Source organism: Cygnus olor, chromosome 3 (genome assembly GCF_009769625.2).
Source record: "Cygnus olor isolate bCygOlo1 chromosome 3, bCygOlo1.pri.v2, whole genome shotgun sequence".
Classification (NCBI taxonomy): Eukaryota; Metazoa; Chordata; class Aves; order Anseriformes; family Anatidae; genus Cygnus; species Cygnus olor.
Genome location: NC_049171.1, coordinates 53,239,010 through 53,258,042, shown reverse-complemented (window position 1 = coordinate 53,258,042; position 19,033 = coordinate 53,239,010). Strand labels below are relative to the sequence as shown.

The 19,033-nt window shown below is 42.3% G+C and overlaps 1 protein-coding gene across 1 annotated transcript in view; it reads left to right on the top strand.

Moving 5' to 3' along the window:
* Positions 1-4,172: 4,172 nt before the first annotated feature.
* The window catches only part of CEP85L (centrosomal protein 85 like), a 148,633-nt gene continuing 133,772 nt past the window's right edge, over positions 4,173-19,033 (top strand). Inside the window, exon 1 of the mRNA XM_040554288.1 lies at positions 4,173-4,232. Coding sequence (XP_040410222.1) covers positions 4,220-4,232 — 13 coding nt within the window. The 5' untranslated portion in view covers positions 4,173-4,219. The remainder of the gene's footprint in view (positions 4,233-19,033) is intronic.

Here is a 19,033-nt window from a genome sequence, read left to right as displayed (position 1 = left end):
AGTTACTGTGGCTTCTTTTTCCATGCAGTCTATATCAAAACAGGGATCAGTTGTTTAGCCCACAGATATTTGTCTCTCAGCCCAGCAAACCTCTACAGTCTTCATTTTCAGGCCTAAATTACAGACCTAAATGACAGGCCTGAATACTGTTAGAATTTGTGGCAAAGAGGAAATGGCTGTATGTGCAGTTACCTTTGTTTGGGTGAGGACAGGAAGGTGTGTCACCAAGCTAAAATAGTTAGATAAATGCGATGGAGGGATTTGGCCATTGGCAGATAATGGCATAACATTATCCAAACAGTCAGTGGTAGCAAGAATCTGCCTCACCATTATTTATTTGAACATTTGCCTTGATCCCAAGAGAAAATAAAATGGCTGTAGGTAAACCCCATTAATCCCATGAGGAAATATATCTCTTATCAAGCAAAAATGTTTCAGTTTCATTTAGCCTCAAGAGTATTACAAAAGAAAAAGCAAAGACTTGGGCAGCCGAGTTAAAAATTCATATCCTCAGAAGCCTGCAGTACTTCTGCTCAACCCAAATGGGAGTTTCTGTTTGCCAAGTTTCCAGCACTGAAGTTCCCTCAGGAGTTAAATGCGTGTTTTGTGTATAGTTTGTTGCTAACTTGTACGTAGCTAAGCTACACTGAGATCTTTATTTAAGCAAATATCTACTGAGCTCATTGGTAAGATTAGGTCCATTTGGTATTCACTTAATCTGGTTTATTATGCAAGAAAATCTTCTCCGTTAAAGAGAACTTCAAGCACTTGTCCATGTTCAAGTTCATCTTCTGTTTGCAAATTTTTGAACTCACCTCTCATAGGGATGTTTAAATTAGGTATAGGATGTTATGGGATGAGACAGTTTTAATCTTTTCTATTGCCAAATGGAACAGCTTTACAAAATAGAGAAAGATAGTAACTTCATGACTAGACCACTTGTGTAGATTGGGGAAGGGAAAGAAGACTTCTTTCCTCTCTTGTGAATACTTAGCATTAAATATCCTACCAATAAATGGGTTTCCTCAAACCTAGGTGAATGCTTAAACTTCAAGGCCATGGAGAAACTCAGTGAATCTGTAAATATTCAATGCAAAGAGCAACACTTTCAACAGGAGGAATCAAGAGAACCCCATCCCATCAGATGTTAAAAAAGTAGCCAGTTTGTGAATCCTAAGCCATAGGAAGCTCATTAAGTACAAACAGAGCCCCCAGGTCACTTAACATAGCTGTGATATGTGTCTGCAGAAGTGCAATGACATTGGAAACGCTGGGTAATATGCTGCTGGACAAAGGGAAGAGTCAGTTGAGGCTGAGGCCAAACCTGATAGCTCTTTCAGGGCTATGCTGGCATCTCTTCCCTGTGAACTGCTTCCAGGGAAGTTCTTGATATACGACTTGTGGCTCTCATTCAAATGAAAATGTTAATGCACATTTAAAGTCAGCAATGCTGACCACTTCTCTCCCAGAATCTGAACATAACAGTGTCTAGATAGGAAGACATGGGTTTGCAGTGTCTTGTAAGGAGGTAAGAATTGAATTGGACCTTCCATATACTGCTCCAAGGAGTGGATTATTAAGAGTCAGAGATCTGCTGGAGGTAGCAACTGTGACGATGCTTGTGAATAGGGACCGGCACAGGTGCCTAGGCTCAGGACAGAGTTCATATCTGTGAGTACAGAGAAGATGGAAGTGCTTGCTTAGGGTGAACAGTTAGGTGCATGAGACCCAGCTCCTCAAATGGACCTTGCAGGTAATCAACCAAATAACCATCAAAACTTGCATTTAACACCCAGCAGAGCTCAGGCTGGAAATGCTTCCTGCTAGTTCAGGTGCCTCTCTTCTTTACCTGTTGTGGGTTCCATGCAAGGATTAGGGCTCTGGAGTCAGATTTAAAGCCAGTCATTTAAAAGACAGGTATTGCAGCACACACACTCTTTGGTGAAGCTGGTCACCAGCATGTAGCAGCTGGGCCCTCTTCTCCCCCTCATCCTGCTGTTCCACTACAGCTGTGCGGTATGGCTGTAAATACTGGGTGCTTCTTGGGCAGAGTGATGGGCTAAGAGAGAGATGACAGTAAGGCTGGATGAAGTTCAGCAAAGGATTTAGCAATATTCAGCTGAGGAAACAGAAATGGTGGTTATACCTGAAAAAGTAGTGAGGGGAAGAAACAAAGGTAGAGAGAGCGACCCCAAAGGGTTGCATAAAATAGTCTGCCTTGAAGGGAAGAAGAGGGAGAGAAAAGGAAGCAGTTATGACACAAAAAGGCCTTTGATTTTGTTTTCATTTATATCACTACTTACTAGCTACCATCCTAGTAAGAGGAGTAGGAGAGAAGTTAGAAAGCAAGAAAGTGAAGAGCCAGCTGAAAAGGAAATAGGGAAAGGATTAAGGCAATGAGAGGACCCCAGAGAGGAAATAAAAGATGAAACTCAAAAGGGCCTTTTGCTCTGGATCAATTGCAGAAGGATTTCTGATGTGCCAGGGGACAGCCTTTTTACTTCACACAGACCGATCTTGTCAGATCTCCTGTTGCAGTTGTAACCCCCTCCTCCCTCTTATGGTCATGCATCCACATCCACACATCCACTCACACAACCATCAAGGACATCTGCATTCATCATCATTCCCTCCCCTGAGAAAGCAGTGTCTGAATCTCATATATCTGCTGATAGGATGATAGCAGGGAACAGGGGGCTGGAGATGCCGCTGTGTCTGCATTCACAGGTACCTCAGGAAGTGGCAGAGTTACATATGGTATCAATGAACCTGCATGGCAGGTGCATTTCCTGGAGCCAAGTATTCTACAGAAGTTCAAACTATGTTTTTCCAGACACTCAGCGCTGCTCAGACTATCTGCAAATGCAATGAGGAAGCACTGGGTATGTTTAACGGGGGAAAATGTAAGGAAACCAGATGTAGTTTCACTGAAGCTAGGTAAAACTTTTCCTTCAGGGAGTCTCTGCATCCTTTTACTAGTGTTATGCAACAGAGCATTGCTAACTTGCTTGAGCTTCTGGAACAGATGTTTCCTTTTACATGTGCATCTCCAATGATTTTTCAGTCTGATATGTAGCTGCATAAGCAGGACCTCCTGCAGTCTATGTCATGGAGCTGACTCAGATTGCAAACAAATACTTTTCCGTCATCGCTAACCCTGCAAAGTCAGGCTGCAATCCTAGGGGTGTTCTGTGAGTTGCTTGAGTCATGCCCAGAAACACAGATTCTGCAGGCTAGATCTGCCCGTCAGCAATCATGAACAACTGCTCTTTTCTGTAATTCTGCTGTCTTTTACAACCTCACTGTCCCTGGAAGACTGTTCAGGTGTCACAGCAGTCAGAATTTGGTTTTACAGCTACAAGGTTGTTAGCAGCATTTCATCCACTTGCGTTACTGTTTCATTGCTCTGCCACTAGTCTCTACCTTATCTAATCATCCGATGGGATTACTAACTGACTTTGACAAAAATGCAGATTTGGAAGTATAAACCTTGGTGAGGCAATCCAGTCAGAAAAGACGTGCCAAACCGCCTGCAGTATCAGATGCTATCAGAGCTTTTCCATGGGTTCACAGCCTTACATACATATTTCTGTAAGCTGGATATTAATGGCAGCCTTCTGCATCTGTCAGATGCTAATTCGGAAACAAAAAAGAGATTGTAGTTCCTGCCTTGAAGGCTGTGGAAGCTGGCAGGGTTTCAGCTAGCAGTCTCCCTGCCACAAAACTTCGTTGCAAGAAGGTAGGAGCTGGGTCGTGGTTCACTGCGGGCAGCCTTCTGCCTCAGCCTGCTTCTCTGAATCTGTTCACCTTCATCCCTGTATGACCATGAGGCAGTAAAGGGTCGATATAGCCTTTAATAAAGACAAGGAACACGTCTCCAGATAAAATCAATAATAAATGATAAGACATCCAGGATGCTTTTCATCTGTGGGTCTCAGAGCATTATCACTGTTCCGAGCATGGAGTAATAAAGCCTTTCGCAGACATATTTCACGTGGATCTTTGTTAAAGCAACTTCTCTCCACATGGTGTCTGTTTAAGATGTACAAGTGAAGTGCGAGAAGAAGGGGAGGCGGCTGTCAGCTGTAGCTCACCAATCCAGCGCTGGCTGCCTTTGCACTTTGCAGCCGGTGGTTTGAGCTGCAGACGCGTTGCTTACCCGTAATTACCACAATTTCCTGCTGCACTCATTTGAAAAGACAGGGTTCCTGAGGAAGTTATGAAGACGGCAAGTAAGTTGCTGCCTTAATTTCTGTGCATATGATGAAGAGTGCTGTCCTATTTATGCCGACTGCAGCTTGCTTACAGTGCTTCTCAGAGCGTGGTATCTGTTGGAGGGATGAGAAGGTTCATGATTCTGTATAACGTGGGTAAATTTGGGGAGTCAGCAGTCCTATCAGCATGTTGTTCAGAGACAGCTGCACAAGGTTCAAGGCAACTCTTGAACTTACTGGTGCTGAAACTGTGAGGAAGGTGGCTCAGATGTTCACTTGCAAGATGCTGCTGCAGGTGGGATGGTGGATAAGAAAACGTAGCCGTTAGTTACTCTAGTGTGTGATTGTAAATGTTCCTTAAAGGCAGAAACTGGAAAAACAATTCCACGTGCTCAAAGCAGCATGTTTTTTTTAAATTACTGAATTATTTATGCCTTCAGACAGACTCTCCCAACTGTTGTGGAGTGTAAGCTACGGACCTCTCTTACTGCTCAGAGAAAGGGCTTTCAATAGGAAGGATATCTGTACCTTTTTGCTAACAGTCATGGCTTCCTGCCTTTGTTTGGGGAAATATGGTGGAGGGAAGCAGCAAGTTTGCTGTCTGTCTGATACACAGATAACCTGTTCAGGTGCAGAGTTACTGCACAGCTTGCAGCACAGACAGGGCTGGTTTGACTCTGCCTGCAACGCCTGTCACAACAGCAATTGCCCCGTTACTTAGACCTCAAATGCGTACAGAGAACTAAACATAGCTCTCAAATAAGGGGATTATCCGGAGAGAATATTAGGTGCTATATTTTCTTCTGGGCTTACAGTGTGTGTGAGGAAATGTTGTGGGAAATTCTGGGTTGCTAGGCAGTTGTTTTGCTGGGAATACGGGAACTTCGCCAAAGCAGAGCAAGTCATAAAGGCTGTTCTTTTCAGGCCACAGAACAGCAGAGAGCCGCAGTAGCTTCTTTGCCCCCAGTTTTCCTCAGTGTCTGAATATTTAGGAATCCATTGATGCTGCATATCACTGCTCCTTGGAGCTGATGAAATGCCTGCTGCATGTTTCCCTCCACTCACCCCAAAAGTTTTCATTGTTTAACACATTTCTGATCTTTAGTTTTTAAATTCCAGTGTACTCAAGCAAACTTCCATTATCACCTCTTGGAAGAGTGAGGTTTAAGAAATGAAGGAAAGCTGCTAACTTGAAAAGTAGAAAATGAAAAAAAAAGCCAAAATTTTTACAGTTTAGTGTGTGAAATGAGTAATAGAGAGATTAATTTATTTTGCTGTATGCTGATCAGTGACACTTCAGGTTTCTTTGTCTGCATCTTCACTTTAAAGATTCATTCTGCCTAAAGTTAAGCAAACCAGAATACAATACTCCCCTATACAGGGAGTACTGTATAGTACACTATAACTTAGTATATATTTGCACTAACTTAAAACATCATTAACTGGATGTGAAGTGGCATGTGAAGGCCCAAAAAGATTCCTGTACTTTATATGAAGAACTGCAAGATGACGGCAGCCTCAGTAACAGGGACTAATTTCCATTTCTGAGTTAGAGAGAAAAGTATAGCCCGTGGGCATTACTCTGCATTTCAGTGAACTGTGCAATGCAATCTTAGGTACTTCAGTTACAGGATTAGAAATTCAACTCCAGACAGTGGGAAGCCAGAGAACTGCTCTCCAGGAGAGTCACTGATACTGTACCAACACTCTGACTCTGATTTAAAGAAGAGAAAGGGTATTTTTCAGCCCCGTTATTCAGTGTGTCCCTGTTGCCTGCCATGAGTCTGCAAAAGGTTTGGTGTCAGAGAAACTACTGCTAGAGCTGGCGCTAATGGACATCACCACAGGCACTGCCAACAGGGCCTGAAGACCAGACAAGTGTGGAGAACAGGATCTTGCTTTCTGAGTCGCCTTCCTGGTGTCTGGGACAAATCTTGATTTAAAGGGTTATTGTAGCTTAGCGTCGGCGGTGCCAACCCGTGTCTCTGTCAGTGCCCAGCTTGGTGGTGGTGTGAATGGTTGGCCATGAGTGCTCAGGAGGAGGAGGAGTCTCTTGCAAAGCGGAGCTCTCACTGCTGCTGCCTACAGTGCGCAAGCTCTCCGGTTGCTTGAGAGACCAGAAGCTGGGTGTCATCTTTCACAGTCAGTATACGCACCTTCCTCCATTTGTTTTGACGTATTTACGGTAATATTTCCCAAGGTGTGGATAGAACATGATGGCATCTTTTCGGCTCGTATTTGTTGGTTTCAATATTAGCCCGAATATTAGCTGAATACAGAGCCTTATTTTGTTCATACGCTAACTCGGTGCCTTTCTTACTGCGCTTCATAAATAAGTCAATGTACAGAATTGTATTACAGAAGCTCTGCTAAATAATAAATTATGCATTTAGTTAGCCATATGATTCTGTACTTGTCTGTCTGCCCAGTTCTCATCTAATTCACAAAATGTTTTTTTAATGATAGGGTATGTAAGTTAAGATTAGATTTTTTGTTGTACCTTTCATGAAACCCATGCCTCTTCTGAAATAAATGCTTCTGCAAAGTATTTATGCAAAGTAATATTATACAGAGCAAAAATCTTTAGTTCTTTATTGTATAATGTCTCCCTATGAAGTTTAGTTTTGCTTTTATATTATTCATTTTTTTTGCTATGAGCTAGTGAAGTTTGGAGTTGATAAGCAGTGTTCCCCTACATCCAGGTGACTCTGTCACATACAGATTCTCTTTTTAAAGATCTTCAGAAGGCATTAGGGGAGCTCAGGGGCTAGCTGTTCTGTGTCTATCATGTACTTCACATGCATGAAATCCTCTCATGTTGTCTACATGCTTCCGGAAATCAAATGGTTGTGTTATGAGGGCAGGAAATCTGTGTGCCTGTGTATTGACTGGTGGCTGTCATAGCCAGACTGCTGGTAGCTTGCAGGAGAGTTTGTCAGGAGTAAGTACAGATGCAGAGCTAGAAACTAAGTAGTGTGTGATTGTAGCTCTTCACAAGCTTCTACTACAAAACCTATATGTGCATTACAATGTTCCAGTTAAGCAGAAAATCGTACTAAGATATTCCACCTAGAATCGACACTATCAAGATTGATTCTTCCCTGAAAAGTCACTTACTGTTTGTTTCAGTGATGGTTTTCAGCAAATCTTCTGTTGCTTCATAGTTGCATGAGCACTGAAGGCAAATGAAAATCATAGAATCATAGAATATCCCGAGTTGGAAGGAACCCGTAACTCCTGGCACCGCACAGGTCCACCCAAAAATTTAGACCATGTGACTAAGTGCACAGTCCAATCTCTTCTTAAATTGAGACAGGCTTGGTGCAGTGACTACTTCAGTGGGGAGCCTGTTCCAGTGTGCGACCACCCTCTTGGTGAAGAACCTCTTCCTGATGTCTAGCCTAAACCTCCCCTGCGATATTAATTAAATATAAAATATTAATTAATATTAATTAATATTAAAATATTAACAGAAGATGACAGAAAGTCATCTGATAAAACTGAACTGTGGAAAGATGGTGAGCCACAAGTTTTTGGGACCAGCCTAGGGCAAAGTGCTGAGGAATATCTGCAGGCAGTTAAATCAGTCCTGAAAAATTCTGCCTTGGATAGGCTAGGAAGGTACTTAAGATACCCTTGATAGTAGAAGATATCCTGGCCAGTGAAAAGGCAGAGACAGTAGGGCACTGTGAGTGGGGAAACCATCAAAAACATTGCAGAAAACTCAACAGGGAAAATGGAAATAAACCAGTCTGTTGGGAACTTTGAAATTGCACAGTTATCTTCAGATATTCAAGCTGAGAGAGATATTCAAATTAATAAGAACCAAGAAAGAAGTACTACCAGGCAGGCTTGAGATCACAGGTGGTGAGTCTTTGATGGTCTCAGGAGAATATTCAAAATCTTAAAAATTCATCCAATATTCAAAACATAGACCTTTATACGCTGGATGATGATGAGGATAGTATCTTACTAGAGGAAGTTAGGAGTACAGGCCAGAAGTCTCAGGAAAACAAGGCCTATAGCGTAGATGGCTCTGATCAAGATGACCCAGAGGAGGAGGAGCTGGTCTGCTCAGGAAGTCACACATGCTATATAATACATGGAAATTAGATGAATAAATAAATAAAGATTCTTAAATAAAGGAGGAGGAAAGTCAATTCTGCAGGTAGTGCCTACGAAAGGTGAGCTGCTAAGCTGCACAAGTCACCGTAAAATGGCTGCTCAGTGAAATTAAATCCTTCTCAAAAGATTCACAATACAGAGAAATGTATCTGAGGAGCAGGTTGCTGCTCAGGACTTGGAAGCTGAGAGCTGTTTGGTCTGCATTAGTAAAGCTCTTCCTTCAGGGGCTCACAGAGCAGTGTTCTGGAACCCCTGGAGGCAGGCAGGTTGGCTCCTAAAAACATCTCGGGCGTGATGAGATCAGTGGTCTTGGTAGCAGGACGGGCTAGGCAACCGGTACGAGGTAAAACTGTCACTAGATATCTGTTATCTCCCAGCACTTTCCTAGCCTTCCTGGAGAAACTCATAAACGGAGTTACAGTGTCAGAAAGGGTCACTTGTGCAAAAACAGAGAGCGTAGGTTTGAACAGAGAATGTAACCTAGTGCATTACTTGAACTGCTTGTCTGGGTGTACAAGGCATGGCAAAAACAGTGGCCTTCTGCAAAGGGGAGGAAGAGAATTACGTGGATATTAACAAGGCAGTGGCAGGGCTGATGGGCATCAACTTCTGTGTTAACGGAGCTTCATCACATACGATAGCAACTGTTTAAGGAAACCACGATGAATTGTGAAGCAGAGGAGGTCTTGTCTCAGGCAAGTCCTCTACAGAGCGAGGTGTTATTAATTTTCAGCCTGTGGTTTACAAGTCCCTGGGAATATATGGACCACGTAGTCCATGAAGGACCATGTAGAACAGCAAGTTTTGCTGTCAGTGGACTACTGAACATTTGTGAACAGGGCTGAGAGGGCAGAGGAGAGGATTAAAGAAAGGACAGAAAACATGTCATATGTTGCAATTTAGGCCCACCTTTGATAGGTGATAAATGACAGGACCATGCCTGTTAAATCTTTCAGTTCTCCACGGCTCTGTAAATAAAGTTGCTATACTAAAACAGACCTGTCATTTAGCTTGAATCTAAAATGTTGCTATTAAAGCTTTTAAAGAGAAGATATTTTCCAATGTGCATCACCAGTACCTAAATTGAGGCCGGACTATGCAGTGCCTTCATCATCCTCTCAGTTACCTCAGGCAGTGGTCATGCAGGAGGCAGAGGAATTTATCTGAAGATCATTACATATACTACTGCTGACTCTGATGGAAATATGATAGCATTATTTTTAAAGTATTTCTGGGCTGTGTGGCAGGAAGGCATTTGTTAAAAGATTCCTCTGCATTGTTTCATTAATTTGTATTGCTTAGAGTCTCCACCGTTTAATTTTTCCAAATGTTCTCTTTAGATTTATGGGCAACAGAGTGATGTCACCCCACAAGTACTCCTTGGAAGAGTTTATGCAGTGATGTCTTGTGAGGAAGAGGGATGCAGGGTGCTGTAGTCTTAGTAGACCTCACATAAGCCGAAGTCTTTTCTGAGAGGTTCTTAAAAGCGTGTCAATACAGCGTCCATAAAGGATATTGATAGGAGGAGGGTATACTGAAACAAAATGCACCGGGGACAAAAGTTTGTAAGGCAAAGATGCCAGTAAAAGCTGTAGGTAATAAGTAGACATAACTACCTTCCTTTTAGGCTCTTCTCTTTTTTAAAGCTCTCTGCTAGCATAGGTTGAGTTTTGCCCACTTTGTCCATTACCACATACGTTCTGAGCTGCTTCCTGGTTAGGAGCCCAGAACCATACTTTTCAAATGCTGATTACGCATTTCTGCTCTCATTTCCTCCTCTGCACATGTCTGCATCACACAAATACCATAAAGTTGTATTCCGGTGAGTCCTCTGAGATAAAAGTAATAGGACTTACCCAAGGGAAGGGATGAAGTAGATGGCTCAGAGGACCGGAGTCTAAAGTTTTAAACAACAAGAAGAATTAAGAAACTGATGCTACAGGGAAGTGAAAACATTTTAGAAAATGAAAAACTGAACCTTGTTTCTCACTGCAGCTTTCAAAGAAATAATCATTTCCTTCCCCCCGTCCTCCCAGCACATACGCACATCTTTCCCTCAAAATAGAAAATTGCGATGACTACAGTACAAAGAGGGAGCCAAAGGATTTGCTAATATATATTCTACACATACCAGTGGTATCTATGTCATACAGAAAAAATGCATGGGATTTTTTTTTTTCTTTTCTGTTTTTAATAGCAATAACCAACAGAGGTCAGGGCATTTCCTAAGGATTTATTGACTGTTTCGAGTTAATATCCTTCACCTTACTTACGGACCAGCATTTACTCCCATCCAGCCATTAATCTGCAGGAAACACCCTGCACTCTAGACACCATTTCCTACATAACAGCAAAGCAAATCAGTAGAAACGGTGTTTGAAGAGTGGGTAGAAGCACTGCACTCCACATAAAATGCATGTCGTGTACAAGAATAAGAACTTGGATCAAAACCCTCCTCTGCACAGGACCAGACTGATTCATGTGGGATGCAATGCTATTCTTCCTTGGACGTTCCGGGAAAAAGGTTTAGCTGTTCTGCCCCTCTTCTACACGCTAGCCTCATTGCCCACAACTAAGCTCGAGCAGGTAACATTACCTAATACAGCAGTACCTCACGGCGTTATAGCATAAGCATGGGGTCTTTTGTGTCACTGTTGACTTCTTCTGCATTTTTTCCCCTTTCTGATATCCGGTGTTACAGTGTGTTAGCGAAATGTGTCATCTTGGATGAGTGACATTTCTTCTTATTTGCCCTCTGCTCAGCCTATGAATGAAGTTATACTTCCTTAATCTCCAAAAAATTACAGGCAGATCCTAAGTGCAGCGTAAGAAGGACTGTCTCGGGGAGAGCACAGATGGAGTCTGACAGAGCAGAACCATCGAAACTACATAAATAAAAGCAGAATTGTTTATAAATGTTTTCCTTTTTTGGGTGTGGGTGTGAGCAATTGCATTATTTGAATGCACTTTTCTCTCACGACATGTTTTTATCCTCGGCGCTGCAGTAGGTTTCTAGGGGAATAGGCAGCAGTAAGTAGGATCACCAGGTGCAGACCAGGAGGGGAGTGCAGCGCTGCTGGGGCGCCCGCAAACCCCTCGGGTAAACCTGCAGTGGGAACCAGGCCATGGGCAGAGCTCTGCCTCGCTGGGTACGCTCTCGGACAGCCCCTCTGCTAACGTAACTTGCACCCAGCGACCGAAATAGTCCTCTCACTGCTGCCAGCTCACTTTGTAGTTAGCCCATCCTGTCGCTCAAGTGGTTGCAATTGGAGCTTTCAGCACATAATTCAAAGCTTGTGTGATGAGGAGGGTGTTACAGTTTCACATAATAGATTTTTTTTAAACTTGAATTTACAAAACAAAGCATTACAAGCAGTTAGGCACAATAAACTCTCTTAAAAGAGCTTTGTTCACAGGCTGAGAAGTGGCTTTATTCCTGCGGTGGCTTAAACGCTTTACAAGCACATCTTTGGATTTTATATGAACTGCCTTGCACCTTTCAAAATTACGCACGTTCAGTAATTCAGCTTCCCAAAGCTGAGACCTGGAGAGGGCAGGAGGCAAGCTGGGTGCCTGGGGCTGAGCGGGGCATGCAGGGCCAAGCAGCACAGCATGGCAGGGCGCAGCACAGCACGGCACAGCACGGCATGGCACAGCACGGCACAGCACGGCAGAGCAGAGCACCAGCACGGAGGTCACATAGCAACAGGAAGCTTCAGCAAAGGGAGTTCTCCTCAGAGCAACCACCAGCACAAGACCGGCGGCGAGAAGGTGAGCCAGAAGGAGAAGGAATGACCCTGAAGAGGATGTAAAAGTAGGAGGAGGAGGAAGGTGAGAGGTGACTGCGATTATCTGGAGAAGGAGATGACGTGGGGAAACAACAGTGAGGTTCATGAGAGAAGGTGAGCAGAAAAACTGTGAGCAAAGGGTTAGTCTACAGAAAACATAAGATATGTGCCCAGTGACAGGACTGCTGGTATGTGTGTGAATATTTCTAGCAGTTATTTCTGACAGTTTTTAATAGATATTTCTAAAGGCATAGTAGTATGATTGTACTATATTACATTAGAAGGCTTTTCTTCATCTGTACAGTGTTAAAATAAGAATAGCAGTCTGTGTTTGGATAATTTGTTTTGGAAATCTGTTTTACACATGTGAAAGAAACACTTCTCTGATGAGTGTTATTGCTAGAGAAAAGGATGGGTAATACTATATTGGTATCCTGCAACTGTGATGTGGAGAGCCCCAGCCAAGAGGTTTTACAGGCATAGAGTAGCAGAAGGGTTCTGCTTTGAAAAACATGCAGGGCAAATAAACGTGGCACAGTCTGGGAGACAACTGTAGTGCTTACCACTGTCCTTTTGCTTTTTTTCTCCTCCTATTCTCTGCTTTTAAATTTGGGAAGCAGCACTGATGTCTTGAGACCACACATACCACGTTGGGCCCTGTGGGCTCGGGCTCGCAGTGGTGTGGGCAGGGAACACCTTGCCTGGAGGCCAGGCAATGCAGAACGGTGCGTGGAGGAGTGGAGGAGCTCTGTCTCTTGGCCCGGGGCACCCGTCTCATCCTCCTTCCACAGAGCCAGGAACTGCTGAGACGCCATGTTTCGGAGAGGCAGGAAAACTGCATATCCTGAACTAAAATCTGGGAAAAAATAGTGTTCTGAAAACTTGGAGCAACATCCTTGCAGTGTTTTCCAGGACTGTCTTGCAATATCTGTGTCTCCAGCCAGAGCAAACGGCCGCTCGGACTTTCCTCAGTTTTAACAGATGATTTCCTGGAATTTTCCATTAGATACGTCAGGAGGAAGAAGCATTTGACAAGACTTACCTCAGAGATAATTAATTTTTCTAAACTGGAAATTCCTTTATTTGTCTAATTGCAGTGATCATGGGGCAATTCTGGGGGAAATCAGGAAGCAGGCAGAAAATGGGCTGCTGTGCTGGGGCTGGGGCCAGGGCCAGGGCAGTCACTGGGCTGCAGTAGGCTCGGATGAAGCAGGAAAGTGTGTGACCAAACCGGGGAGCAGGGCTTGACACCAGAACCACGGGGCAGGACACGCAGTCTTTGTGCAGAGGGGAGTGGGGTGGAGAGTCCAAGCCTTAGTTTCTAACATAAATAAGTAATTGAAATGGAGTAAATTAGTCCTGTCATTGTAAGCATGCTGTCAGTTGAGGTAAAGAATTCCCTAATTTGTGAGTTGTTAAATGGAAATGCTCAAAGTCCTAGTTCTTTATATTTCAACTCATCTGTGGGAGAATGGTTGCATTTCTTTTATTTCAAACCTGTCACATAGGAGGTACAGTTCTTCCATGGTGTTCAGGGAATATTTTCTGTTTTGCCATTTATGCTTCCTAAGCCCTGCTTGCTTATTGTATGTCAGGGAGCTTTTGGCTCACACCACTGGGAGCTGAGGAAGTAAATGGGAAGCCAAATGATGAGATGAGAGGCATCTTTCTTCAGTCTATTCTTTGTTCAACCCAAACTCTTGTGTTTGCAGGACTTGGAGGGCTGTTTGCAAATCCAGGCAATGAGAAGTCAGGAATGCTGCTGTGAAGGCAGCCAGTCCCTTTCCCCAAGCTATGAGAGGCAAAGCTTGGAGGCATCGTTCAGATGGAGAAGTTTTAATGGAATAAACAAAGCAGTGCCCAAAACACAGTTCCTGGTGTTGGCAATGGAAGAGACATAAAGGTCAACTTGTTGTCATTAGTCAAGGCTATAAAGGCAAAGATAATGAATTCTATGTTTAATTAGGAAATAATATGTTTGAAAAGGGGTGTTCTATGGGTTAATAGTTTCCTGGGGTGTACAAAGGCCAAAAACCAAATTAGGTAGTTGGTAAGAGTGAATGCAGAGGTGAAGGGGTAAAAACACACGTGACGTACACAGCCTTGTAGTAGCATGATTTTAATTTGTCATAGAAAAAACTAAAAGGGTCTGAATATTATTATCAGAGCCTGTTAAGTGTCACTTGACCACCCTATCATTAATCAAACACCACATTTTGACTTCTTTATAAACAGGCTATTTATTTCTCTATAGCCTAACAATCAGAAAAGTCTTTTTTATTCAAGAGTCAGCTGGTCTTAAAAGAACATTGCTTGCAAATAATGCTAGCTCTCTAGCAGCCAGCCAGCCAGGAAAGCATTCTGGTTGGTATCATACAAGGCATCATTTGCAAGCTCATGTCAGAGAAATGGGCCTTTTCACAGGGTAATGGTCCTGCTGATGCATAAATACTCCGAAATTTAAGGAAAAATATACATCAGGACAAAGGAAGCATGTTCATGTTTTCAGCAAATAACCAAATAGTTTCTACGGTAATGTATAATTGATTGCTTTTGGGGGAAGTTCTCATTTATACTGTCTCCTTCCTTCTGAATGACCTCATTGCAAATGAAGGTGAGGCCTTCTACATAGTAGCTGCTGATGAAGCTGTGAGGGGATTGCTTTCTGTGCCACTACAAACCATCTGCCTTCTGAATGATGCTCTGGCTAAAAAAAACCATCAAGTTATCTAGAAATAAAGATGCTGTAGTACTCAGGGGATGTTACCTCACCTAATCTATAGCTGTCCTTATCACACTCCTTATCTGTAGTTGGAACAACTGGAGAGAAAAGGCTTCCTGCTACCGCTGTCCCTAACAGGGTATCTGCCACCGTGTCTCCCCCTGATGTGTATGTTGGTGTATCTGCCCTGTTGGCTTCCCATCCTACTTTATATCAGTGTTGGAAATGCATCTGTGTTTGACCTAGTCCTTTTCAACAGCCTGCTCAGCTTGCCGTGGGCTTTATCATTTAACTTCACAGAAGGGACTGAGATGTGGTTTATACGGTTTTCAAATAAAAAGCATTTATAGCTACTATTTTTAGTTCTCTGTAGTTCCTTTCTTTTATTTGCCTATAATTTTACATATGATATGTGGTAATGCAGTGCATCCCAACTGCATTTTTATTCCAGTTGGTAATATGAAATACATTGCACAGAAGCAGTTTTGACGAGCTGTGGGTTAAGAGGAGGCCTAAACTTTGCGAGATAACGTTTACAAGGTGGCTTGTTCTTCACCTGCAGGACTGCTAGTCACAGCTCTTCAGGGTGAAAATAAGAATACTGAGGGTGGGTGGGATGTCTGGGGAAGGGCCTTAGTAGCTCTGCATGGAAGAGGCATGCTGAGGCGGTATCTAAGCAGCGGGACTCAAGGTGAGGTTAAATCTGGGCACCTTTCCTGCTGTATGCCCCATGCACCTTTGGTTCTCACGACAGCAGACGTGAGGGTGTTCAGGCCATATTCCTTACAGGGGAAATGTGAGTGAAACGTGCACTACAGAGTCTGCCGGCCCACTGCCAGATGAGAAATGGATGTATTCCTACCCGCTCATTCCCTTCCTCAATCCAAAGCTGCATGACAGCTCGCTGAAAGCAGACTCAGCCTTAGCAGAAGTGGAAGAAGAAAATACTTAGACATGACCTTTTAAAGTCTGTTCTTATCTTCTTATGAACTGATCTTGAACTTCACAGGGCTTTTTTGGAGGATGAATCTTGGCATTCTCTCAAATGTGTGTCAGCCTCACTGTTGTGGTGAGGACATGGATTCTTGTTCCGTGACTCTGTAAACACAGTACAGGAAATGGCAAGGTTCTATTACAATCCTACAAAGTCCTGCAAAATTTTATGGGCGTGAAACCAGAGTAGCACTGTATTAGAAAGGAGTGGTTTTGTAGGTGCTACAGTAAACAGGGCCATCCTGCTCTATTCTTACTTATATCCGGACAAAGTGCGTGCGAAACATGAATATGAAAACATGAATGCAAATATGTGAAATTCACATTTTCAAATTTTAAATTTGAAATATAAAGATTTGAAAATAAATTCGAAAATAAAGATTAAATCCGGAAACAACGGTGTAGGTACAGCAAATTGTGAATGAGTGCCATAAAACATAATTGGGTTATATTTTTTTTAAGATAGAAAGGTACATCTGTCTTGCAAAAATATCTGGGTTCTTACACTTATTAAATACAACTAATGCTCTTCTATTTGTTTTTTAGAGGAACTACCTTTTAATGGAAGACCTCTTGTTAGTGTTACTCTAGTAAGAATAATAAATAGACTAATGGAAACTTAACAAAGGCAATTTCTTTTCCATGCAGACAGAGGGATTTAATAAGTTTAAAACATGTTCCATGTAGATTAGAAAATTGCAACCGATAAGTGACCAGAAAGAGAGCAGAAAATCAGAATTTACAGTACGTTTTTACGTGCATGAATCCATGGTCTTTTTTGTCTCCACTCGGTATACCCGTGTTACAAATCCTGTATGTATTTTGGTTCTCATCTTTTTGAGTGCAGAACGCCAGTTCAATTATGCTGATATCGCAACCCCTAACATCACAAGTGCTCCCAGTTGTGAATGATTTGTAGCATCAAAAATAAGCCATCAGGTTTCAGGAGCCATCTTTTGTGTTAGGAATGTTGTGCTGGGTGCTAACATCACCGAGTGAAGCTGTGAGAGGGATATATTTTCCCAGACAGAGACTACAGAGAGTGCTTTCCAGAGAGATAATGTTCGGGGTAGCGCAAAGCGATAAGATTTCTGAGATGTTTGGTTGCATTGTCTCTGGTACATGTCTAGGGCGTGGTCTAGGTTTAGATATTTTTGTTTTATTTCCATTCCTACTGTTTTCCTAAGCACATCAGATACTGCTCTGGACTAAGCTGTTATTTGACAGTCCCAAGGACAGCATACTTATTTTGCCTGAGATCGTGGCAAGAATGTAGAATGGTTTCCTGAGAAGTGGTAGAGGCTGTATTCTTTGGGACATTTGGCAGGATGCTGGTGAAAATAGTGTTAAATAAAGAAAAAATCTGGTATTTTGCAGGGAGATGAACCATGACGTACAATAAGTTTCTTCTAGATGTACCTTTTATGATTCTTCGAGATAGAGAATGGGATCAGTAAACAAAATAATATCGTGTAGCTTATAAAAAAGAAAATCTGCCTTTTGGTCCCAGCAATATTAAAGAAGATTGAAGAAGAAAAAACTGTAGTTGTTGCCATCCTGGGTTTTTAACTGGAGCCACATAATATAGCTAGCAACATACTTATGTAACACTGTCTGAAATGCCTTTGTACTCAGAAAAGGTCATAAGTAAATGACTTTGAAGCTTAATCAGGGGAAGTACAGGACAATTTCTGTATTTCATTATAAATCCAGTTTAAACCCACTGAGGTCAGCAGAGTTACTTGGGATTTACAGTAAGCTAAGTGTGTGCAGAACGTGGCTCAATGATTTTAATTGTTCTCCACTTCCAGTATGCAGATATTGTATGTTTGTCTGCAATTTGCACTAAATAAATAAATAAATAAATAAATAAAGAGAAGACTTGGTATGCAAAAACATAAAATAGTAGCTATAGGACAAAAAATGAAAAATCTAACATTGCTTAATATACAAGATGTTTTTTAATGTTTCCTTTCTTAAAACAGTCTTTACAAGTAGTGAATTCTTTATGTAGGGATTACAGTGACTGCTTTTTTTATGTAGGACATTTTAGAATAGGATTTACGAGGATTTACAATCTTGCTGTCTTTCGTGGTATTTATCTTCTTGATCTGTTGTATCTTCTTGTGATCTGTTGGCAAGGCCTCTGGAGAATCAGGATTTCTACAGAGAAGTCTAATTTGTTAAGTTTCTATTGGACTAGTTTAGATCCCAGAGTTTGTTGGGTCTTTCTTTTGTCACTTAGATAACGGAGAGCAATTTCACAATCCCGTGTCACACAGAGGAACTGGTAGGGCCCTTTGCTTCAGAATGAAAATGTGCCTTCATGATGCTGAGGAAGCAACGGCAGCAGGAGGAAGAGATATTCAGCATGGGTGGTCCCATCTTCTGAAGCAGTTGAAAGTGGTCAAGTGAAATATTTGAACCTATAAAGCAAATCCTGCATTGCTGCATTATTGTTTAGAGGAGTTATGGGAAAGGTGAGATACTTCATCTGAGAAGAAAAATTTTTAAAAAATGAAGTAATAGAAATCACATTTGGATTTGCAAGGCTCATATGCAGGTCTGGTTCAAAACTTTCCAGAAGTGCCTGGATTTTGAACCTCGAGCCTTAAGTCAATTCACTACTAAGAAGAATGATGTAAAATGAAGAGGGAGAAGAAAAACAGAAAGCTACCGATGGAAGGTAGACATAGCTCAGCTAAACCAATGCATCTCTCCTGAGATTCCTGTATGGCTTTTTCTAGACAGAACTTAGAGAGACTTACTGGTACTGAGTAGACTGCAGACATTGTCTGCTGCTGGAGCCAGTGCACATTCTGCAGCTGGGACTCGTCTCATTGATTTGTGCACCAAAAGTGCTCTGAACCTGGCCCCGCAAGGAAAAGGTAAAATGACAGGAAGGCTTTGTTCCGCGCTCTTGTTTTGGGGAATGCACTAATCAGTGCAAAATTAAAAGGGGTGGGTTTTCCTGTTTCTGTTGTAGTGATCATTTTTACAGTGTGCAAATATGGGAGGTGCACACACCTCTGGTCATTTTTCCAGTAGAAGCACCATGGACCTGATAAGGAAAATGATACAGCTAATTTACTTAGGAGTGTTATTTAAAGGTAAAGAGTTGAACAACACAAGTGACTGTTAAATTCATTGCCAAACACAACAGCTTTTATGGGTGCTCTAGAAAAATAATT